At 39.2% G+C, this 21,027-nt stretch overlaps 1 protein-coding gene across 6 annotated transcripts in view; it reads right to left on the minus strand.

The window, feature by feature from the left end:
• kalrna (kalirin RhoGEF kinase a) overlaps window positions 1–21,027 on the minus strand; it is a 753,406-nt gene that overhangs the window by 56,506 nt on the left and 675,873 nt on the right. For 3 of the 6 annotated variants that reach the window (XM_072579334.1, XM_072579335.1, XM_072579333.1), the window contains 9 exons: window positions 17,928–18,020; window positions 16,512–16,562; window positions 16,140–16,217; window positions 14,175–14,360; window positions 12,691–12,862; window positions 11,563–11,807; window positions 5,315–5,562; window positions 3,934–4,069; window positions 2,596–2,655 (listed from right to left, as the gene is read on the minus strand). In XM_072579334.1, coding sequence (XP_072435435.1) covers window positions 2,596–2,655; window positions 3,934–4,069; window positions 5,315–5,562; window positions 11,563–11,807; window positions 12,691–12,862; window positions 14,175–14,360; window positions 16,140–16,217; window positions 16,512–16,562; window positions 17,928–18,020 — 1,269 coding nt within the window. Of the gene's footprint in view, window positions 1–2,595; window positions 2,656–3,929; window positions 4,070–5,314; window positions 5,674–5,738; window positions 5,838–11,562; window positions 11,808–12,690; window positions 12,863–14,174; window positions 14,361–16,139; window positions 16,218–16,511; window positions 16,563–17,927; window positions 18,021–21,027 lie in introns of those variants that run through there. The other 3 variants (XR_011961692.1, XR_011961693.1, XM_072579336.1) reach the window with 3 other exon arrangements.

The following is a 21,027-nucleotide window of genomic DNA, read 5'->3' on the forward strand; positions in this document are numbered from 1 at the left end:
TTTTCATAATTTTTCCTCTCCTGCAAGGCTTTTCCACTAATCTTCTTTAAATGTTCTCCTCTTCAATTTAAATAAAGTCTGAGATCTTCCTAATTCTTTAAGCCCGGTCTAAATTTCTTTCTGGCCTTCACTGTTTCTCATACCTATGACTTGTGCAGTCTAAAGGTGATGAGGCCTTGCTGTTGTCTCTTTTGGGTCAGTAATCATGGTTCAGCTATTGACTGACTGTGTCTTCTAACAGTGCTAATGCTCCTAAAGTAATGAACTCGCTTGGGTTTTTTTCTTCAATGTCTTCTGAATTCATTTTCCTCATAGTAGGATCTGCACCACTGCAACCTTGTGGTATTTCCCCAGATGACCACTCCGGTTACCTCCTGGTCTTTGCCACCTCTATCCAAATGTGGTACTGGATTGCTTGAGCCAGTTTGCTCCCACCTATCCCACTTTTTCTTTACTTTGTTTTGGGGCTATCTAATAGAGAAGATGCACCACAATACAATATCAATAGAAGAGGCACTTTTCCTAGCTAACAAGAAGGTTTATCACATGGAAGCAAAAATATAACTACATTTAGTTTGGCATATTTATTAAGACCTTCAGGAGCAGGCATGGATATATTTATTTCCTCTGATAGTTAGAGTAGAACTCTTTGCTTTCACCTATACACTGTGTGTCATTAGTAAAATGATGGAGTCAGAGTAACATAGAAATTAACCCCTTCACAACTATTACCTTACACAATATCCACCACTTTTTAAAAGGCAAACATTGGTGGTAAGGTGATGGACCCAGCACCCTTGCCATCTCACCAGACATAGCACTCCTCCAACTTCCAGCACACAACACAAGACCCTATAAAATCTCAGCAAAGATCTCCAGATATGTTGATTTGGTGAAGGATTGGAGGCAGAGAATTGGACAGGACATAGAGCTCTGGACCATATGATTTAGCCTGACTCAGAGATTCTGTAAGGAGCAAGATTAGATAGTTCTTTTGCAAAAGTCAATAAGATGGGTCCAGTTTATCTAATATTCAATTCGAGAAGGTTCCGATTCACTCTCAGATAGGTGGCCTGGATTGTTTACCAAGTGGGGATGTCACTGACATACATGTGGGCAACAATTTACTTGTATATAATGTTTCCAAATAGAAACATAGAAGCTCAGAAAATAGAAATGGGAGGAAGGCCATTCAACCCTTTAACACCAAGTGCTATATCCAACTCATTTGTGAAATTATAGCAATGTTTTGGCCTCAACTACTTTCTGCTTTCCTTCTACTACTTTGAGTGATGATGCTCACTGATGAGAGCAGTCCTGTATCATTTGTTTCAGCCTGAAGTTTTAGCCTTGAGTGTGTGCAGATGAAATTTACATCAGTGGACTGATTAATATTGGAGACCACGAAGGTCTTAATGGAGGAGTGGTTGTGGAGTCAGAGTCTTGGGGATGATAGTGAAGTGGAATGAGGATTTCATTGGCAGTGTTAGATGAACAATGGGATAGTGCAATATTATTTGATTGAAAAAGATTTAGTAAAATTATTATTGTTCTCAAATAAAAATGTCATAGAGTCATAGAGCATGAAAACAGACCATTCTGTCCAACTAGCCCACACCGACCATTTTCCCAAAACCAACTAGTTCCACTTGCCTGTGTTTAGCCTATATCCCTCTAAATATTTCCTATTCATGTACTTATCCAAATTTCTTTAGAATGTCACAACTGTACCTGCATCCACCACTTCCTCAGGCAGATCATTCCACACATGAACCACTCAGTGTATAAAAAAATTGCCCCTTGTGTTCTTTTTAAAACTTTCTCCTCTCATCTTAAAAATATCTACTCTAGTTTTGAACTGTCCCAGAAAAGACATTTGACATTTTCCATTTTACACTGTCATTATACTTACCATAATTCCAATTAAACACTCAAATTTTTAATAAATCTAATTAAAACTTGCCAATACAGGCAATTTACAACATTACAACACTGTTAATCTGGACATCTAGATGGAATGTACCTGTGTTTCAAATTGAACCATCTGTCTTGCATTCTTCCTCAGTCAATATAAAGTATACTTAAAAATGTTTTTAAACTGATGTAGAATGAAGCAGCTAAAAGTATAAAGCTAAATGACATTTTTTTAAATATGTGGTGTCCTGAACAGAGTTTTCTCTGATAACTAGATAATGCTTTCTATTTTCTTGACAACTGGGAAAATTCATAGATAAAATCAGATATCTTCAGAGTCTGTCAATGATTGAAATCGGTCAGTTTTGAGTGACACGATGAAGTGGAATTGGAGATAGTGGAAACCTAATCATTAGATCTTCCATAAGGCCAAACATTCACCTCATTTCAGTGTCTTCTCTATTGGCCTGGCTGAAATCAATCTTGCAACATTGAGGATTTTACAGTTCTTTATAGCACACTCATAACTCCGCTGGCAAGAAACTGACAAATCAGTAACAAAAATCTCTGACTTGAAGAAAAAAAGAAAATGATATTTTGCTTTCTGATCACTGTCCTTTCATCACCAATACTCAACAGGCAGATTTGTTTTAATATCATATGCAAAACAGTTGTTACTACCTCCATACTAGTTTTAGGGTCAAGATCATCACATTCGGATTCCTCAGAACTGTTTGATTCCTTTAATGCAGCATGAGGGAAGAAAAAGAGCAAAGTTAGGTTTCGGACAGCAGTTAGTTATATTTAAGCTTGAAATACAATTCTTGACCAAAACTATGACCTGCACATCAATGACTGAAATCATTAACCATTTTTGCAAAAACTCTGCAGCAAAGTAAATTTATTTCAGAATTAATGATAATTAAAAAGCTTACTCTAGCTTCACACTTTCAGAAATTCTGCAAAAACATACAGACAGCATGGCATGATGCACTGAGTCTTTTATGACTGTATTCAAGCTGCCACAAGCGGGTTTCCATGTTTTTCCACCTGGTAAATAAAATTACTTAATCCACAACAGTAACAACAAGTGCTGACCAAAAATAAAGAAAGACAATCACTAGGCCACAATAAAACAGTTCCTAGTTTATTCAGGAACACTGCGGCAATAAGTTTGGGTTGGTGGGTGTGCAACTGTAGTTTGCTTTGCAAGGAAAAAGGTTGCAATTTAATTGAGACCTTAGTACACTTTTAAAGAAGTTGCAAAGAGACATTTATTACAGAAAAATTAGAAATGGCTTAAGGGATTCTTTTCAAGTACATTCTAAGAGAGCTGGTTAGATCTTGAAAATTTTTTCAGCTGTCCAAGCAAACGTTGTTCCATGCCTTGAGTGAGTTCACACTTTACACATAGTAAGATAACAGACAACAACGTTGTTAAAAAATTAATTTATTCACAATTGCAGCGAACGTATTATGGTACATTGTATTCTCTGAACTTCAGACTCACTCACAAAGAGAAGTGCATTTAGTGGCAACAAATCAGCAGCATGATTACTGTGAACATGGATGTGCTTGATTCTGATAAAGTTAGTTCCAAAGTTATGTGTTAATAATGGGCTGTTGAAGCAGACTGTTGTTTAAAGGTCAAGTGACAAGGCTTGCATTTACTTGGGTACTTTTTTTAGTCATGTGACTCTGGTGTGGAAGTTTATACATTTCCACCACTGTAGAAATGTTGCATTTTGCAATTGTTCAATAAATTTGTACCAGTGAATACTTAATGTTGTTAATCTCAACCGGGTGCTTCAAAACAAATCTGCAATTTAGAAAAAAAAACTCACGCATTGTTTGAGGTGAGATAAAGCTGTTGAAAAAGTTTGTGTACATTAACCATTTTGATTCTCCTGCAAAAATGTTGGTTGAAAGCAGGCTAAGCAATCAACCCTCCATGAGTACTACTTTTTGACTAGACCTTAATGGTATCAACACACAGCTCCTAAATGTTGACTTACTCACATCAGCAGAGGCTTTGTTGGTCAGAATATCCTTGGATTTACGATCATCATTTTCAAACCTCCCTTCATTTTTCATACTGCTCTCCTTTTCTCCACGCTTTCTCAAATGCAGTGATGTATGCCAAGAACATGACTTCCTGTTGTACCAAAAAATGCACCAAATAACTTGAATATCTTAGGCTTCTGATGGAAATGGGGCCAAAAACATTTCTCTTCATTCGTAAAACTCTGGCAGCCATCAGCAGAATATAACAAAACAAATGTGGTACGCTCCCACAAAAAAAACCAAGAAAACTTATTTCCACTGCCAAAAATCTAACAGATTTAGTGGAAAACAAGACCCAAAATGTCAGAAGTCTTCACTAGTTCTCTACCTGAATATCACATAATCTCACAAGATCTGAATTTGGCATTTGCATTTCCTTCAAATCTCAGTGATAATGCACATTTAACATCCCATGAGACTATGAGATATTCAGATTGAAAATTGCAGAATGTGTTGGCAAAAAGAGATGATTACTTCATCAAAATCAATGATTAAAACATGATATTAAATATTGGTCATGTGATAAAATCTGAAGCTAAAAGTAAGTGAGGTGTGCCAGTAAATCCAAAACATCATTAGCTCAGGGAATGCGTGCTGTAGGGAATATTAATTACAAGCCTGTACAAATGTTGCACCTCTAATCACTGCACTTTAGAATTTAGCAGAACAGTTTTCTTGCCATTTTACTTAATTAAAACATGCTCATATTCAAGATTAATTTACATATTTAAAATACATTTATTATTAGATACATTACAGGTACAACGAAGAGCATTCTGACTATATTGCACAACCTGACTTTATTTATGTGGGCATATTAAATAGTGCAAAATATTTTTTGTACAGGAATGTATTAGAAGGAGTCCTGGCGAAACAAAAAAAGTAAATTTTTTTTACAATATACTGTCAATAAATTTGAAACAAAAAGAATTTCTTAAAAAATTACATGCTGTACAAATTGCCATAGACAACAAAAAAGTCTCCATCTGGAGGAGACAGGCCTCAGTTCAACATTAGGCCTGATGCCCAATGATTATAAAAGTCAAAACAAACATATTAGTAACACAACATAAATATAATTCCAGTCCAATCATTTTCACGTGAGTGTAGTGTTAAAAGTAAAACATGCCATGACTTCATAAATGTCACTTGTATTACGAACATTAACAGAAAAATGGAGCTGCCAGACATAGCTCCTTTAAGATGAAGATCCAGCATTCACTGGGTACTTCTGAAGTTTGTTCCAATAGCCTTGTGGATAAAATCAGGAGGGAAAACCAGCCATCTTTTTCTTTACATCCACACGCTGCTTCCAGGGCAGCCACTTGGCACTTACTTGATGCATCCTTCGTCAGTCTCTGTGGAGTAATCACTGGTATAACTCAGGATAAAGCCTGGAATCCACCCTTCAGCAGCAGGGGAGTGTTCATTTGCAGGTCGGTACACTAGGAACATGTTTTGCTGGTTAATGGCGAGGACCTGAACCACTTCTCCCTGAAATACGCAGATCTCATTCTCCTTCACTGCACCATAATCTTGAGTGACCAACATGGTAGAGGTCCCATTGCATCCAGCAGTATTGTTCTGTGCAAAGCAAACGGCATCCAATTAACATTCACTGTCTGCATTCACATTCCGAGAGCCTGTAGCGATTAGAGGAGGATCATGATTTTCTAATGTTGATCTTCAGGAAAGCTGGTTTAAAAATCAATTCATAAATTGAAAGGAATAAAATGTTTAAGTTTACTTTTCATCCTTACTTAACTGCTTCGTAGCTAGAATCAATTCTGGAGAAGGGTCACTGGACCTGAACTCTACTTTTCCCAGCAATTTCTGATTTTGTTTCTGATTTCCAGCATCTGTAGTTTTTTTTTGTGATATCAAAAAAATGACAATCAAATTATTCTCTGTCCAGCAACAACATTTCTGTAAACATTCATAAAATGCTGGCCACTGGAATTTATTTGATACCTTACATAGCATCAGTCACATAACAAGTGGAGTACATCAAATAAGGATCTTCAGATGTAAACAATTGGACTAATCCAGTGACTCCCCTCAGAGATGAGTTTATAAAATCACCATATCACTTAAAAAAAATTCTAGCTCTTTTTCAAATACCCAGTGAAGAATGAGTAAGAATTTTCCTGAAGCGATCACATTGTTGTCTCCTTTTTAAAAGGAACATATTCCCAAAGCCTGCAAAAAGAATTGCATTCAGGTTTCCTGGGATTCCTGGTGCAAAACCAACGTAAACTCATGTACTTCTTGTGCGGGAGAAGGTCAGCAAGTCTGGCTGCATCTCTGAAGAAACAGAGTTAACATTTCAAGTCCAGTGTAAGTCTTCTTTAGAATTCACTGGTGTTGATGCCCCTCTGGATTCTTTCTCGCCTTCAACTCCTTCCCTTCCCCTTATACAACCTCTTTCCATGTATTCCCCATACTATCCTATGTTTACTTCTGTGATGCTCAGCAAAGGACTTAATCCTATCCCTTTTTGCTCCTATTTCAATGAATTACACTCATAACCGTAACCTGACTTTGTTGTTGAACCTGGGTTGAGATTGTGTTGCTGGAAAAGCACAGCAGGTCAGTTGGCATTCAAGGAGCAGGAAAATTGACAATTCGGGCTGGAGTCCTTCATCGGGAATGAGGCCTCAAACCTGATGAAGGGCTTTTGCCCGAAACGTCGATTTTCCTGCTCCTCGGATGCTGCCTGACCTGCTGTGCTTTTCCAGCAATACACGCTCAACTCTGATCTCCAGCATCTGCAGACCTCACTGTCCCCTTTGTTGTTGAACCTGCCAATAGGCTGGTGCTGCTGCCATCTGGTGTGCTAACCTCTACCTTGCAGAAGCTGAGCACCAAGTCTTGAGGCACTTCCTCATACCTTCTCTTAGATCATGGCCTCCTCACTGAACATCAAGCAAAAAAAAAGTTTTCCAAAGAAGGGCCACTGGACTCTGAATGTTAACTGTTTCTCTTCACCAATGCTCATAAAGGCTTATCACTGCTAGGGGCGTTTCCGCTATTAAACCTTTCATCCATTTGGAGTGCAAGCCCGTGAGCCTTCACAGTAAATGGGGAGATCAGCAGTACCTTTCAGACACAAGGTAGGAAATCACAATGTAGATGTGCATATAGTCATAGAGATGTACAGCACGGAAACAGACCCTTCGGTGCAACCCGTCCATGCCGACCAGATATCCCAACACAATCTAGTCCCACCTGCCAGCACCCGGCCCATATCCCTCCAAATCCTTCCTATTCATATACTTATCCAAATGCCTCTTAAATGTTGCCAATGTACCAGCCTCCACCACATCCTCTGGCAGCTCATTCCATACGCGTACCACCCTCTGCGTGAAAAAGTTGCCCGAGGTCTCTTTTATATCTTTCCCCTCTCACCCTAAACCTATGCCCTCTAGTTCTGGACTCCCCGACCCCAGGGAAAAGACTTTGCCTATTTATCCTCTCCATGACCCTCAATTTTGTAAACCTCCATAAGGTCACTCCTCAGCTTCCGACGCTCCTGGGAAAACAGCCCCAGCCTGTTCAGCCTCTCCCATGAGCTCAGATCTTCCAACCCTGGCAACATCTTGTAAATCCTTTCTGAACCCTTTCAAGTTTCACAACATCTTTCCGATAGGAAGGAGACCAGAATTGCACACAATATTCCAACATGGCCTAACCAATGTCCTGTACAGCTGCAACATGACCTCCCAACTCCTGTACTCAGTACTATGACCAATAAATGAAAGCATACCAAACACCTTCTTCACTATCCTATCTACCTGTGACTCCACTTTCAAGGAGCTATGAACCTGCACTCCAAGGTCTCTTTGTTCAGCAACACTCCCTAGGACCTTACCATTAAGTGTATAAGTCCTGCTAAGATTTGCTTTCCCAAAATGCAGCACCTCGCACTTATCTGAATTAAACTCCATCTGCCACTTCTCAGCCCATTTGCCCATCTGGTCCAGATCCAGTTGTAATCTGAGGTAACCCTCTTCGTTGTCCACTACACCTCCAATTTTGATGTCATCTGCAAACTTATTAACTGTACCTCTTATGCTCGCATCCAAATCATTTATGTAAATGACAAAAAGTAGAGGGCCCAGCACCGATCCTTGTGGCACTCCACTGGTCACAGGCCTCCAGTCTGAAAAACAACCCTCCACCACCACCCTCTGTCTTCTACCTTTAAGCTAGTTCTGTATCCAAATGGCTAGTTCTCCCTGTTTTCCATGAGATCTAACCTTGCTAATCAGTCTCCCATGGGGAACCTTGTCGAACACTTTACTGAAGTCCATATAGATCACATCTACTGCTCTGCCCTCATCAATCTTCTTTGTTACTTCTTCAAAAAGACATGATTTCCCACGCATAAAGCCATGTTGACTATCCCGAATCAGTCCTTGCCTTTCCAAATACACGCACATCCTGTCCCTCAGGATTCCCTCCAACAACTTGTCCACCACCGAGGTCAGGCTCACCGGTCTATATTTCCCTGGCTTGTCTTTACCGCTCTTCTGAAACAGTGGCACCACGTTTGCCAACCTCCAGTCTTCCAGCACCTCACCTGTGACTATCGATGATACAAATATCTCAGCAAGAGGCCCAGCAATCACTTCTCTAGCTTCCCACAGAGTTGTCAGGTACACCTGATCAGGTCCTGGGGATTTATCCACCTTTAACCATTTCAAGACATCCAGCACTTCCTTCTCTGTAATTTGGACATTTTGCAAGATGTCACCATCTATTTCCATATCCTTTTCCATAGTAAATACTGATGCAAAATATTCATTTAGTATCTCCCCCATTTTCTGAGGTTCCACACAAAGGCCACCTTGCTGATCTCTGAGGGGCCCTATTCTCTCCTTAGTTACCCTTTTGTCCTTAATATATTTGTAAAAACCCTTTGGATTCTCCTTAATTCTATTTGCCAAAGCTATCTCATCCTTGTGTTCTTCAGAAGCACCACACAGAATGTTACAATCATTTTCTCAGGGCCCTTAATTCTGAAGAAATAGCATTCACAAATTCCTACCTTCTACCCACCTTTCCTGCAAATCCACCACAGTAACATAATAGCATAGGAGAAAGAAACTGATGACAAACTGGAAGATGAAGACAAGGCCTTCTAGCTGCTGTGTCCTGTTTAACATGACTCTGCACCACTTTCTCCAACTTATTACCCTAATCACACTTGCTTTCTCTCTCCCAGACACCAGATCAAAAGACATCCACCCAGAGATGTTTAGATAGTGGTAGCAAGGTTGTGGCATTAAATAATTCACAGGGTACATTGGAACTGGAGGTATGGGTAAGGAACTGTTACATTCTCCTGGAGGCTGGGCAAAAAGCTCCCTCTGAGTCATGGAAGTGCTCAATTCATGAACTGCATTTGAGAAGAAAGAGTTTTGAGGAATATCACACTTACATGCAGACCTTTAGACTGATTTCTGACAATGCATGACAGGTGTGGGTATCTGTGTAGAAACATGATGTATGGTTTCTAACTTCCTTTCAAGCATCTTTATTGACTCCACAATAAATAAAGCAGTTGAGAAGTGTCCAGGAACCAGTTGGTGACTATATCTGCACTGCAGCTCTGGAAGCAGTAGGGTCAGAATGCAATGCAGCTTTGTGTCAATGATGGCAGGTCATGATAGTTAGCGTTAGTCCAGCCACCACGATGGCCACAGAGCCAAAGGCACTGGCTGGAATCCCCTCGACAATCACTGCTGTCGGGAAGGACCACAGTCTAAAAACGTAGCTGGCATCCCTGAGGGGAATGTCCTTTTTAAAAAAAAGTAAACCATGTGCACTTTGACATTTATCATCATGAAACAGAATGTGCACTGACATGACACTTGACTATTACTGGAGGTCAGTCACATAGGACAGTGCTCACTTTTGTGACAAGAAATCTGTATTCAGGGTGATAATATTTGACATGATCAAGATGGGGAAAGAAGGCTACAAATGATGTGGTAGCAGTTCTAATGTTTTAATAGAATGCCCCATTGTTTGAAAGTGAAGAAGAAAGATTTAATGCAGTATGTGATATACAGAAGAAAGGACGTCAGTGATGACACATGCTACATCTTTTATAATCTAGCTGCTGACTCTCTTCACTTTATCCAGTGTTGCTTTCTGATTTCTTCAATGATAATGCAATAAAATGATATACCATACAGAATGCTGTATCTGTTCCTCTAATGCCCTGCTGTAAACAAAGGTACGCAAATCTTCCATTAGGTTAAAAGCGAGGCAGTGAAAAGGCAATCTCAGATCTTTGTATAGAAAAATATACAGTTAATAAAAGGTTGAAAAATATGAGCAAACTGCAGACATTACTTTTTCAGGCACTTCAGACTTATGCAAACGCCAATTTGGCCTTGCAGCATTGCACATTCCAGATTGACTATTCAAATTATCCAAAGTATTCAGTGAAAACCAGTCTAACCAGGTGTAAAACAGGAAACTCTCAATTGCTGGGACAGTGGCTGTCATTAATGAGCATATTCAAATAAAATCAATGAGGACTCAAACAAACAGATTTGTAGAAGGCATAGAAAAAAACAAGGCAACTTGGAGAATAATGTCAATGGCACACAAATGGAAGATGTAACTTCCAACAAAACGTCCTTGCTCATAAAAATATGCCTCCATTGCTATGCCATGAATGTGTTGAATTCACCCCTTTTTAGCTTTGCTGGTGTTTAAAGACATTAATTCATTTTCTTTGTTCTATTAAAATTGTTGTACATGAAGGAAGATACAGTGTCGGGGTGGGTGCGGGGGGGGGGGGGGGGGTGGGGGTGGGGGGGGGGGGGGGGGAGGGAGGGGTCACCTTCTTTGTGAGGTGTGGGGCTTGGATTAATGCTGCAGGCATTGAAGGTGTAAATATTCTTTATGGAGCACCCATTGAATAGCCTAAATCAGATTACTTTAATTGTAGAAGGAAATTATTTAAAACAAATGGTCATCATGAAATCCAGTTAACAATGCAGTAAATCAAACAACCTAATGTCTATTAACAGCTAAAGACTGGTGAAACATTAAGAAATCTCATTAGTAAAAGACTTTCATATATTTTGATCCCTCTCCTATATCTTTCGTTAACTCCATCAACAAAAAGAACTATTTCCAAGCATGATGCCTCAATTTGCAATTTGCAAAGATTGCCCATTAACTATATGTACAGTTATGTGAATATGCAGTAGGTTTTGATATGTTGACTTAATTTGTGCATTATATTATTATTTGTGTAAATTCTGTTACATAGATAGCATTAACATTTTATTGATGACATACTACCATTCAGAGCCCAGTGAGAATAAATGATTGTCACAAATGTTTCATCATTTATTGTAAATATTGTCCATGTCTTTACTTCAGATTATTAGTCTAATGGTTAGTTTGCTGATATGATTAACTAGACTGTAGCACTGGATAATCCTTACAATTCTTGAAAACTAAGAGTCCAAGCAACTTGAGCTATTGATAGATTAGTTTGTCTCCTCTGGTTAGTCAAAAATTATTTAACAAAGTTGAAGGTCTTTCTTGTGTAGGTACCTTGATTTGCTCGTAATTATCTCCATATTGCTGATCGTCATTGAAGTTTGTAGTGCCATTGGAGGTAGATAGCTTTAAAGCTGGTAGTGATGGATTGTGAGCCGATGACTTCGGTGGCTTTTCAGACCCCACTTGTGGAGTGGAGAGTGCTCTGATTTTGGGCTGGGGTATCCGGCTTGCTTGTGTTTTGACTAAGGATTGACTACCACTTTCTTTTTTCATGTATTCAATTGGTGATTGGAGTGCTGCAATAAAAGTCAACCATGTCACAGAGGGAACAAGATAAACTAAGTACAGATTACACATAATTGGCATTATCATAAAAAACAAACTATGGTGTGTAACTTTGATTCTTATTAACAGTGTTGTGCTTTCAGATGATGCTGCCAAGCAACAACTTGCGGGTTAGAACTAAGAGGGGCACAAGGACAGATTTGCGAGAGACTTGTGGTAATTGTGGAGGAGTGCGACACGTAACCATTGTAAGTGATACTCTGAATATGAGTAGATGTTTAAGAATGCAGCTAAGTAAGAGCAGTCCCACCCCATTGAACAACAGAAGAGAGGTGTTGGAAGAGGATTGTTTGGTCAGCTGTGTCAAAGGACAAAGAGGCAAGACATGCACACAGGATATCTTTTGCGATTTTGCTAAGAGCTGTTTGGTAATGAGTTAGGGGCAGATATCTGATTGCAAGATCTCAGGCATGGAGCTCCAGAAAAGACAGACATGGATTTGGTAGGTGACTACACACTCAAGGGTTTGGGAGAGAACAGTGACTGCACAAGGCGTGCTAATTTGCAAGGGCAGAGTGTTGGCATTTGTTTATTTAAGAGCAGGCTGAAGAAAGCAGATTTGTAGGGGAGAGGGACAATACCTGAAGAGAGAGAATATTGGCTATAACTTGGGAACCAGGAAGAGAGGTTATGTGGTCAGCATTTTAACGGGAACATGGTTGAGGATGCAGGAGGTGGGTCCGATGGATAAAATGACCTTCAAGAGAATATTAAGGGTGTTAGAGAAAAAATATGTAATGGATAAGGCACAGTTATTTGAATTTTAGTATGATTTCAAATCTAAAATGCACAGCATGTACAACGTGGAATACAGAAGAAATAAAATTGTTATACCATTTAAGAAATTACGCTGAGCGTCAAGAACTTGATTGATATCCTGAACCCAAGCCTGCCAGACCTCAATGCTTGGTGCCTGTAAGATGAACCGCTCAGAGGTTCCACGGGATATTAGAGCAAACTTGCACAGTTCATTTTCCACATTCTCCTCAATATTAAGGTAACTCATCTGAAACAGGTCAACAGAAAAAAATACAACAGTTACTGAAAATCTGTATCAATTAATTTTTTTTCACAAGTCAAGCGATCTTAGCAAGATTCTTGTTTTGTTATTTGAGCATTATGGGTGTGTTATCTCGCTCCACAAGGTACTCTCTTATAGTCCTCTTCAAATTAAAATCCAAATGTTTTATTTTTGTGTTTTACACTGTGCTTGGTACTCTACTGAACATCATTTAACTCCTGAATATCCAAATATATGATAGCAACATTCAGAGGTCAAATCCAGAAGATAGTGACACTGTATAAGCTGGCATACCAAAATACATCATATGTTTCAACAGAATTGTCTTCATCTTTGTCAGGGGAACCCAATATATATTTAATTCAATCAAGACTCAAACTACACAAGAGCAGATAACTTACTTAGCATAGAATAGATTCAGTGAAAACACACCCTGTTCCATAATAACTGGATATGAGCTTGGCCACCTTGTCTCCCAGTTTATGTGTGGAATGGAATTTGTGAGCAAGTCAAAAATGCTTGTTTCTCCCTGTTATTGCTGATTTTGCATGTCCAACAACTTTCCATGAAATTCCATGTGACAGAGGAGAGAGTATCATGAATGTATTAAGAATTTTCTGAGCTAGTCATCGAACTTATGCTGACTAACCATGGAAAATACAATTTAAGATGTAGTCACATCAAGGCCACGTTAAAGGGATTCTTGCACTCCTCCACTCACAGCTTTTGTGGAAAAGACATTGAAATCCTGGGAAAAGTCATTGAGATCCCATGCTTTTATCAGGAGAATCCTGAAGGAAATGCACTCCTTTTTACATTTGGGATCTCCTATATCCTGTCTCTAACAGCTGATCCTGGCCACAGTCACCAATTTCTCTGATTCTGCATTATCCCTGTGTCCTGAACTTTCTAGTACTGCCTGCATGTGACTACTTTCTGGTGTCATGATATGAATACTCTGTGTCTTCTGAAGAGGGTGGCCTATTCTTTATGCACAAAAAAATCCTGTGCCTTAGAAATACAATTTTCTGAAACTTGGTTCAAAGCTTGTTCATACTTAGTGCATTTCCACAGAAGTACTCAGAACCTACCAGTGCATTGAATTATACACAAAACATAATTTACTACTGTTAGGAAAGGACAGATACCACTAAAGATTTCATAAAATGGTGGGATTTATTGAGTAAATTGAAAAATATATGCTCCTTTGATGACTGTCATTTTTGTTATGTTATTATTATGTTCCCATTCTGTGATCAGTCGATGCAACTTTTAATTAAGTCTTTAGGCTATTTACCTTAATGCTGTTCTTGAATTGATACCTTGGTGTTGAGGAACCCTTGTTCAGTAGTTCACTGAAGATTACAATCTGTTCAAACAGGAAGACCCTTCGTTCCTTACTTCGGGAGAGAACTCCAGAATCTTGTTCGGTTACATAGAACGTATCCTGCTGCAGCAATTTCCCTTGAGCTGTGATTTTGCCCTGGAAACAACAAGTCATTCAGAATGCACCCAGTTCTTCCTGCCATCGTTTACCAGTACACATGCAAAATTGTAAGAACATTTATGCAGCCTGCTTCCAGAAGGACATTTCCTTGTTTCCTCTTTAGGTTCAATCTCCTATCTTCATTCCAAACTGTTTTTCCTGATAAGCAGCTGTCAGGTAATCTGTTTTTATGAAAGCAAAATACCATGGACCCTAACAAACCAAAATGAAAACAAAAAAAAGCTGGAAACTCTGCACGTTAGGGAGCAGCATCTGTTAAGAGAAACAGAATTAACCTGATGATCTTTCATCAGGTTCTGCTTTTACACTTCTAATGCTGCAGACAGCTGATTAAAAGATGAGCACAGAAGAGGAGAGTTGCTTGTCTCTAATGGACAGCTGGTCTGAAATTGGGTACACACAGTGAATAGAACTGTAGACTCAAATCCCTTTGACCATGTACTGACGGACCTGAGCTCCATCCTCTTAACTTACTTTTTAATCTAGAATTCATTTACCAAGTTAAATACAATCATCCTCTATTCTGATTTCAAAGTCCAACTTTAATGAATTATGAAATAATAAAGGACTATAAGTAACTAATTCAGCCATGGCATCAACATCCAAAATTATGTGGAAATGGGATTTCAAAATTCGTCCACCAAGATGTTGGTTGAAATGAATATTATGTTCTTTCATCAGAAGTACAACTCTGTCTGAGAAACATGAAATTAATTAGAAATTTAAAACAAAACTGTTAAGCTTAAAGGTTTTGTCAGAACATACATTATGGTAGTCCAGTCCCACTTAAGACCACCAGCATTTTCAAAATAAGATCATCCTATAAGTACTACATAGAGTGGTTTTAGGATATCAAAATGTGAATGGGAGATATTGCACGTTATGTAAATCACACCAAGATTCCATCTACCATCTGCATATTCTAGTCAATGGTAATAATCTCACAGCCATCCTGAAAAAATTCAGAGTGTAATTCTGTCGCTTTGATTAATTTTTCAAAGTGAAAAACCAGTTCATTTCAGAATCCTTTGGCAATGATAGTACAATGATAGACAAAAGACCTGGATGTAATTTTGAAATGCCTCATACATTTCAGCCATTGGTATTTGAAGCTGAACCACCCAATTGGTAGTCAGGAAAAAACACACGTACTCCTCCTCGTCCCCAGAAAACACCTCTAGCTTGCTGAAGGCCAACCCTCTTACTGCAAACGTCCTATGATAGGATGTTTTGAAATCTTCTCCTCCAAGCAGTGAGTTGCCTGTAAGCAATTCACCATTAATGTTGAAATAGGTCTGACCCCTCCTTTTGGCTGGAAAGTTGAACTAGCGAGTTATAGTTTAAGGAGGCACTGTCAGTCATTTAGGACAGGTATGAGGAGATATTCCTTCATCCAAAGGGTATTGAAGCTTTGAAATTCTGTAACCCAGAAAACAGTGAATCAGTGAATATTCAAAGGTGAGATCAATACTGCCCTGGGCATTAAGGAAATCAAGAGATATAGAGATATAAATGATCAGTCACGATGTTATTGAACGGTGAAGGATTTCTATTTCTGCTCTTATTTCTTATATTTTCAAAATGGCACAGGCTCTTAGCAGAGAATTTGGACAGGTCCTCCTATATCCTGCACCAAGCAAAACTTAAAACAGAAGCATTGTGCTGTTAAATCCATTAATCTTAAAAAAATAAAATTCCTGGTCAACTTACAAGATAATTAATGATGCAGGGAGAAGGAAAAAGCAAAAAACTTACATCAAAATCCTCAAGTCTTCCCAAATTCATCATATCATTGCAGCGTTTTGGTACAAGATACATCACATCAGCAGCTTTCTGTTATAAAACATAAAACAAATATAATGGGCTACTGATGGCCACAGCTTTTATTAATAGGAGTATTTGCTGATAATGGAGAGCAATAATTTTGGAATGAAATCAAAAGATTTACTCTTGTTTTTATTTCTTTATTTCTTTCAAAATAACTTGTAAAATAATAAAACTCTGCTTTTGTTTGCCGATAGGTGACGAGCGTGAGGTCTTGTGGTGTAATGTGTACCACCTCCTCAGAATGGAGAAACAAATCAAAACATATAAATATTTGTCAACCAAACAAGGTGCAGATTTTACCTCAATTTCCGAACATTCAAGTCCAGCCTTTTCACTGTATTTCAGAAAGTCCTGCAACAAGACAATTTGCATCACTAAAACAGGTATTTGAATAGGTTACAACTGAACAATACAAACTGCATTGCATGAATTTCTCGATGAAGGGCTCCTGCTCTTTGGATGCTGCCTGACCTGCTGTGCTTTTCCAGCACCACTCTAATCTTGAATTTCGATTAAGCCAACTTAAGAGATGAAGCTTATATTCAGGTAATGTTTTTGCCAATAGTATTCCTTATGGCTATCACTGGATACTTGTTTACTGCCAGCAGCACATCATCCCTTAAGTCTTTGAAGCTTGGTTCTCAAATTGGACTGAGCCTGGTGACTGGGGAGCCCCACTGGAGTGACCACCTGACACCAATAAATTGTCAGTCTTGAGACAAGGCAATCCAAGACGGCAGGTGGCACAGTGGTTAGCACTGCTGCCTCACAGCGCCAGAGACCTGGGTTCAATTCCCGCCTCAGGCGACTCTCTGTGTGGAGTTTGCACATTCTCCCCGTGTCTGTGTGGGTTTCCTCCGGGTGCTCCGGTTTCCTCCCACAATCCAAAAATGTGCAGGTTAGGTGAATTGACCATGCTAAATTGTCTGTAGTGTTAGGTGAAGAGGTAAATGTAGGAGTATGAGTCGGGGTGGTATACGCTTCGGCGGGTCGGTATGGACTTGTTGGGCCGAAGGGCCTGTTTCCACACTGTAAGTAATCTAATCTAAGACCATCTTAGTCTGTTCCTGGACTATGAGGTTGGAAGCTGGACTATGAGGTTCTGTATGGTCTGGGAGATGATGGTTTGGTGATGGGGGGGTGGGGTCGTGGTCGAGGGGGTGGTAGGAGGAGGTGTCTTTGAGTTGGCGTCTGGCTTCAGCCGTGTAGAGGTCAGTGCGCCAAACTACCACTGCACGCCTTTTATCTGCTGGTTTGATGAGACCAGCTCCATGGCCAGATTGATAGTCAAGGCACTTTCCATCACTGGATTATACTCAGGACAGAAGAGGTACCAAAATATGGTTAGATGTTGAGCTAGCCATCCTAAAGGTTTACTATACAAATCACTATGCTGTTACTAGCACTTCAAACCATGTATTTTAAACATGCACTTTACTTATAAAAAAATATTAAAAGCAAAGGTGTTGGGTGCTGAAACAGAACGATAAAATCTATTTGTTACTTTATTTGTTCTTGCCTAAGAGTTCTGAGTTTGAGTTTGATTTATTGTTGTCACATAAAGTGAGATACAGTGAAGAATGTCTTTTTGCATGCTAGACGGTCAGAGTCAACTATATAAAGTGCATCAGGGTAGCAGAACAGAGTGCAAAATACAGTGTTACAACTGTAGAGAAGGTGCAGATACAGAGAGAGAGAGATGAACAAAGTCCTCACCTTGATAAGTAGCTGGTACTTTGTTATCCTCTGAATAGGCTTTATAAGAAAGTCACTCAGGCTAAGCCTCTGACCCAATTCCTGTTTTATCTCCTGTGAAATAAGGCAGAAATATGACATGTATTGCTTCTGCAATATTTTTTACAATATATTTAATCACTGTCACTTCTGTCTACTTCCAATAAATTTTTAATGAATGTAAAATGTTTAGTAAATAAATACGCTGTTTAATGTGATATGAAGTAGACATGGCAATTTTTCCACTTGCAATGGCAAAATTTGGAAGTTGTGACAGATTTAATTAACAAACCAAAGCAGCTATGAATTGAGGAAAGACTTGCAATGTATATTCAACCGGGAAAACCTCTCTCAAGAACATATAAAGGACCACAGACATTTTAAAAACTAGAAGGCATGCTTTGAACCACAAACAAACATAATTTATGAATGATACATGTTCAATATTAGCGAGCGAGGTGCAAAAGAGTTCAATGATCAATTTGTGACTGAATTAATATAGCTCACAGACTCTGGGAATTTGTGCCACTAAAAGGTTTACCTATTTTCAGACAAGGTTGCCTTATGCTTAAGAGATCCTGCAGGGAGAGCAGGTCTAATAAGGGGGAAGGAACTCATTCTCAGGCAAGTGATCAGATGTGCAGAATGTTGTAAATCAGCATCCAGAGCAGGACAAATCAGGCCTTGTGTAATGCTGATATGTATTTCAGATTTGAAGGACATCAATGTTACTAAGGGCTCGAAGCAAACACTAAGGAGAAATAAAAGGCATGTCCAGCATGTAAAAAAGAAATTTTCTCACTGAAAGAAGTGAAATCAAATTGCACACAAGGGCTTGGCTAAAGAGAAGTATACCAAGCAGGTACATGTGGTCACTGGAGATAAGAGCAAAAGATTTTGACAACATATACACCATACAACAGGTTGGTTCAGTCAAGTTAATTGGTGATAAATGATTTGTAATTGTTGGAACATTGACTGCAGAAAGAGAGCATCAAGCCAACGTAAAGTGTCGGATGGACACTGGGACGTCATGCAACATTGTGTCCTTCACACACCCCGTGTGAAGTGGCGTCCAATATGAACATTCAGAAATGAAGCCTTCAAAGATAAGGCTGAGCTCATATGATCAGTGTAACATTCTTGCCCTTGCAGTCACAAATCGGTGGCACTGTATTTGTTCCAAAAGGACGGATTACTCTGAGAGCCCACTGCAATGAGAAGAACGAAGATCTGGAGTTCCAGGTTATAGTCAGCAAGCAAAAGCCACCATCTCAACCAGGGACTGGTAATGCTTATCATGCCAAAAGAGATTTGTAACAGCACACTAAAATAGTCACCATGCAAAATGCTTTTACATTTAATCCTGGAAGAGTACAACAATGTGTTTCAGGGTCAGAATGTCTGTCCGGAGAATATAGTTGTAAAGAAAATGAAACTGTAAAACCAAATCAGCATCTGCAAGAGGAGTTCCACTTGTTCTCTAAGTCAGCTTATAAAAAATAGAAAAGGTGGAAACGAAGGGAGAAATCAAGAATGCCCCAGCTCCGACAGAATGAATTAGCAGCAGGGGAGCAGTGAAACAATCTGGAAAGATAAGAACATTGTTAGAACTCTCCATGATATTCAATATTTGAAAATCGGTGGTTCAGTGGTTAGCACGACTGCCTCACAGCGCCAGGTACTTGGGTACAATTCCACTCTCGGGTGAAGGTCTGTGTGGAGTTTACATTTCTCCCTGTGGGTTTCCTCCGGGTGCTGCAGTTTCCTCCCATTGTCGAAACATGTGCAGGTTAGGTGGATTGGCATGGAAAATGCATGGTTACAGAGATGGAGTCAAGGTGTGTGTTTCGCTGGGATGCTCTTTGAAGAATTGGTAAGGATTTGTTGGGCCGAGGGGCCTGTATCCACATTATAGGGATTCTAAATGTTCCAAACATCTATATTTTATTTTCTTTACCAAATGTGGTTGGGGCTGTGACTGAGAACAGTGAGCCGAAGATCACCTTTCAATTGAGAGCAGCAGCTTGTGTTAAAAACAAAAAAAAAGAACAAACAATTTGTTGTTTGTGAAGCCAGGCCTGGACATTAATAGCAAGTTGGTTTTTAATCAAAGGGATGCTACAGACTCTTCAATACCAGGGGGAAACAATATGTTTAACCAGATAGCAGATGTTTAGCCATTAACAAGATCAGTAGTTGGGAATTGGTGCCAGCAAGTCTGGAAGGGAAGATGGTGATCAAACAGAGGTATGGGCCCAAGTTATGAACTGCCTTTTGACTGCATTTCTGTGAGAAGCAACTTGATTGTTGATGTTACAGCATGAAAGTTCGAAAGCTCACTGCCTAACCTCCTAGCTTTGGAAGGTTAAGCTATTACTTATCAGCTACTGGAATTTCAGAGAATAGAAACTAAGTTGTAAGTGTCACTGATTTCCTTACAATGAGCTAAAAAGGTGGACTTGATCAACATCTTCAGAAAATCACAAAGGAACAACCACCTTTGCCTGTCAAACAACGCACTGTGAAAACTGCTTAAGTATTTTGGACAGCTTTGTTGCTTCCTTTTAGTTATTTAACTGTGTTTGTCTGCCTGCCTTTTATGTAAATGGGCTGAAAACAAAGGTTATTGGGCTTAAATCATAGACATCACTTAGATTACTTTGTTGCTTAATTTTGCTCTACTGAAGTTCATGCAATGTTAATAAATTGTTCAGTCTTTTGTTTCAGCTATAAACCCAGTATCTGGAATTGATTATTCACAGGATCAGGTTAAAAATCACACAACACCAGGTTATAGTCCAACAGGTCTATTTAGAAGTGCTAGCTTTTGGGACGCTGCTCCTTTATCAAGTGGTTGTGGAGTATAAGATTGTAAGACACAGACTTTATAGCAAAAGTTTACAGTGTGACGTAAATGAAATTATATATTGAAAAAGACCCGGATTGTTTGTTAAGTCTCTCATCTTTTCGAAGATAGTTTCAGGTCTTTCATATGTAAATCCCAGAACATTTTTTAAAAGTTACATTCTCAAGTGAACTTTAACAACAGGTGCCATATTAGCCCAGATAATGCACTGAG

The sequence above is a fragment of the Chiloscyllium punctatum genome, chromosome 10 (genome assembly GCF_047496795.1).
Source record: "Chiloscyllium punctatum isolate Juve2018m chromosome 10, sChiPun1.3, whole genome shotgun sequence".
NCBI classification, from domain to species: Eukaryota; Metazoa; Chordata; class Chondrichthyes; order Orectolobiformes; family Hemiscylliidae; genus Chiloscyllium; species Chiloscyllium punctatum.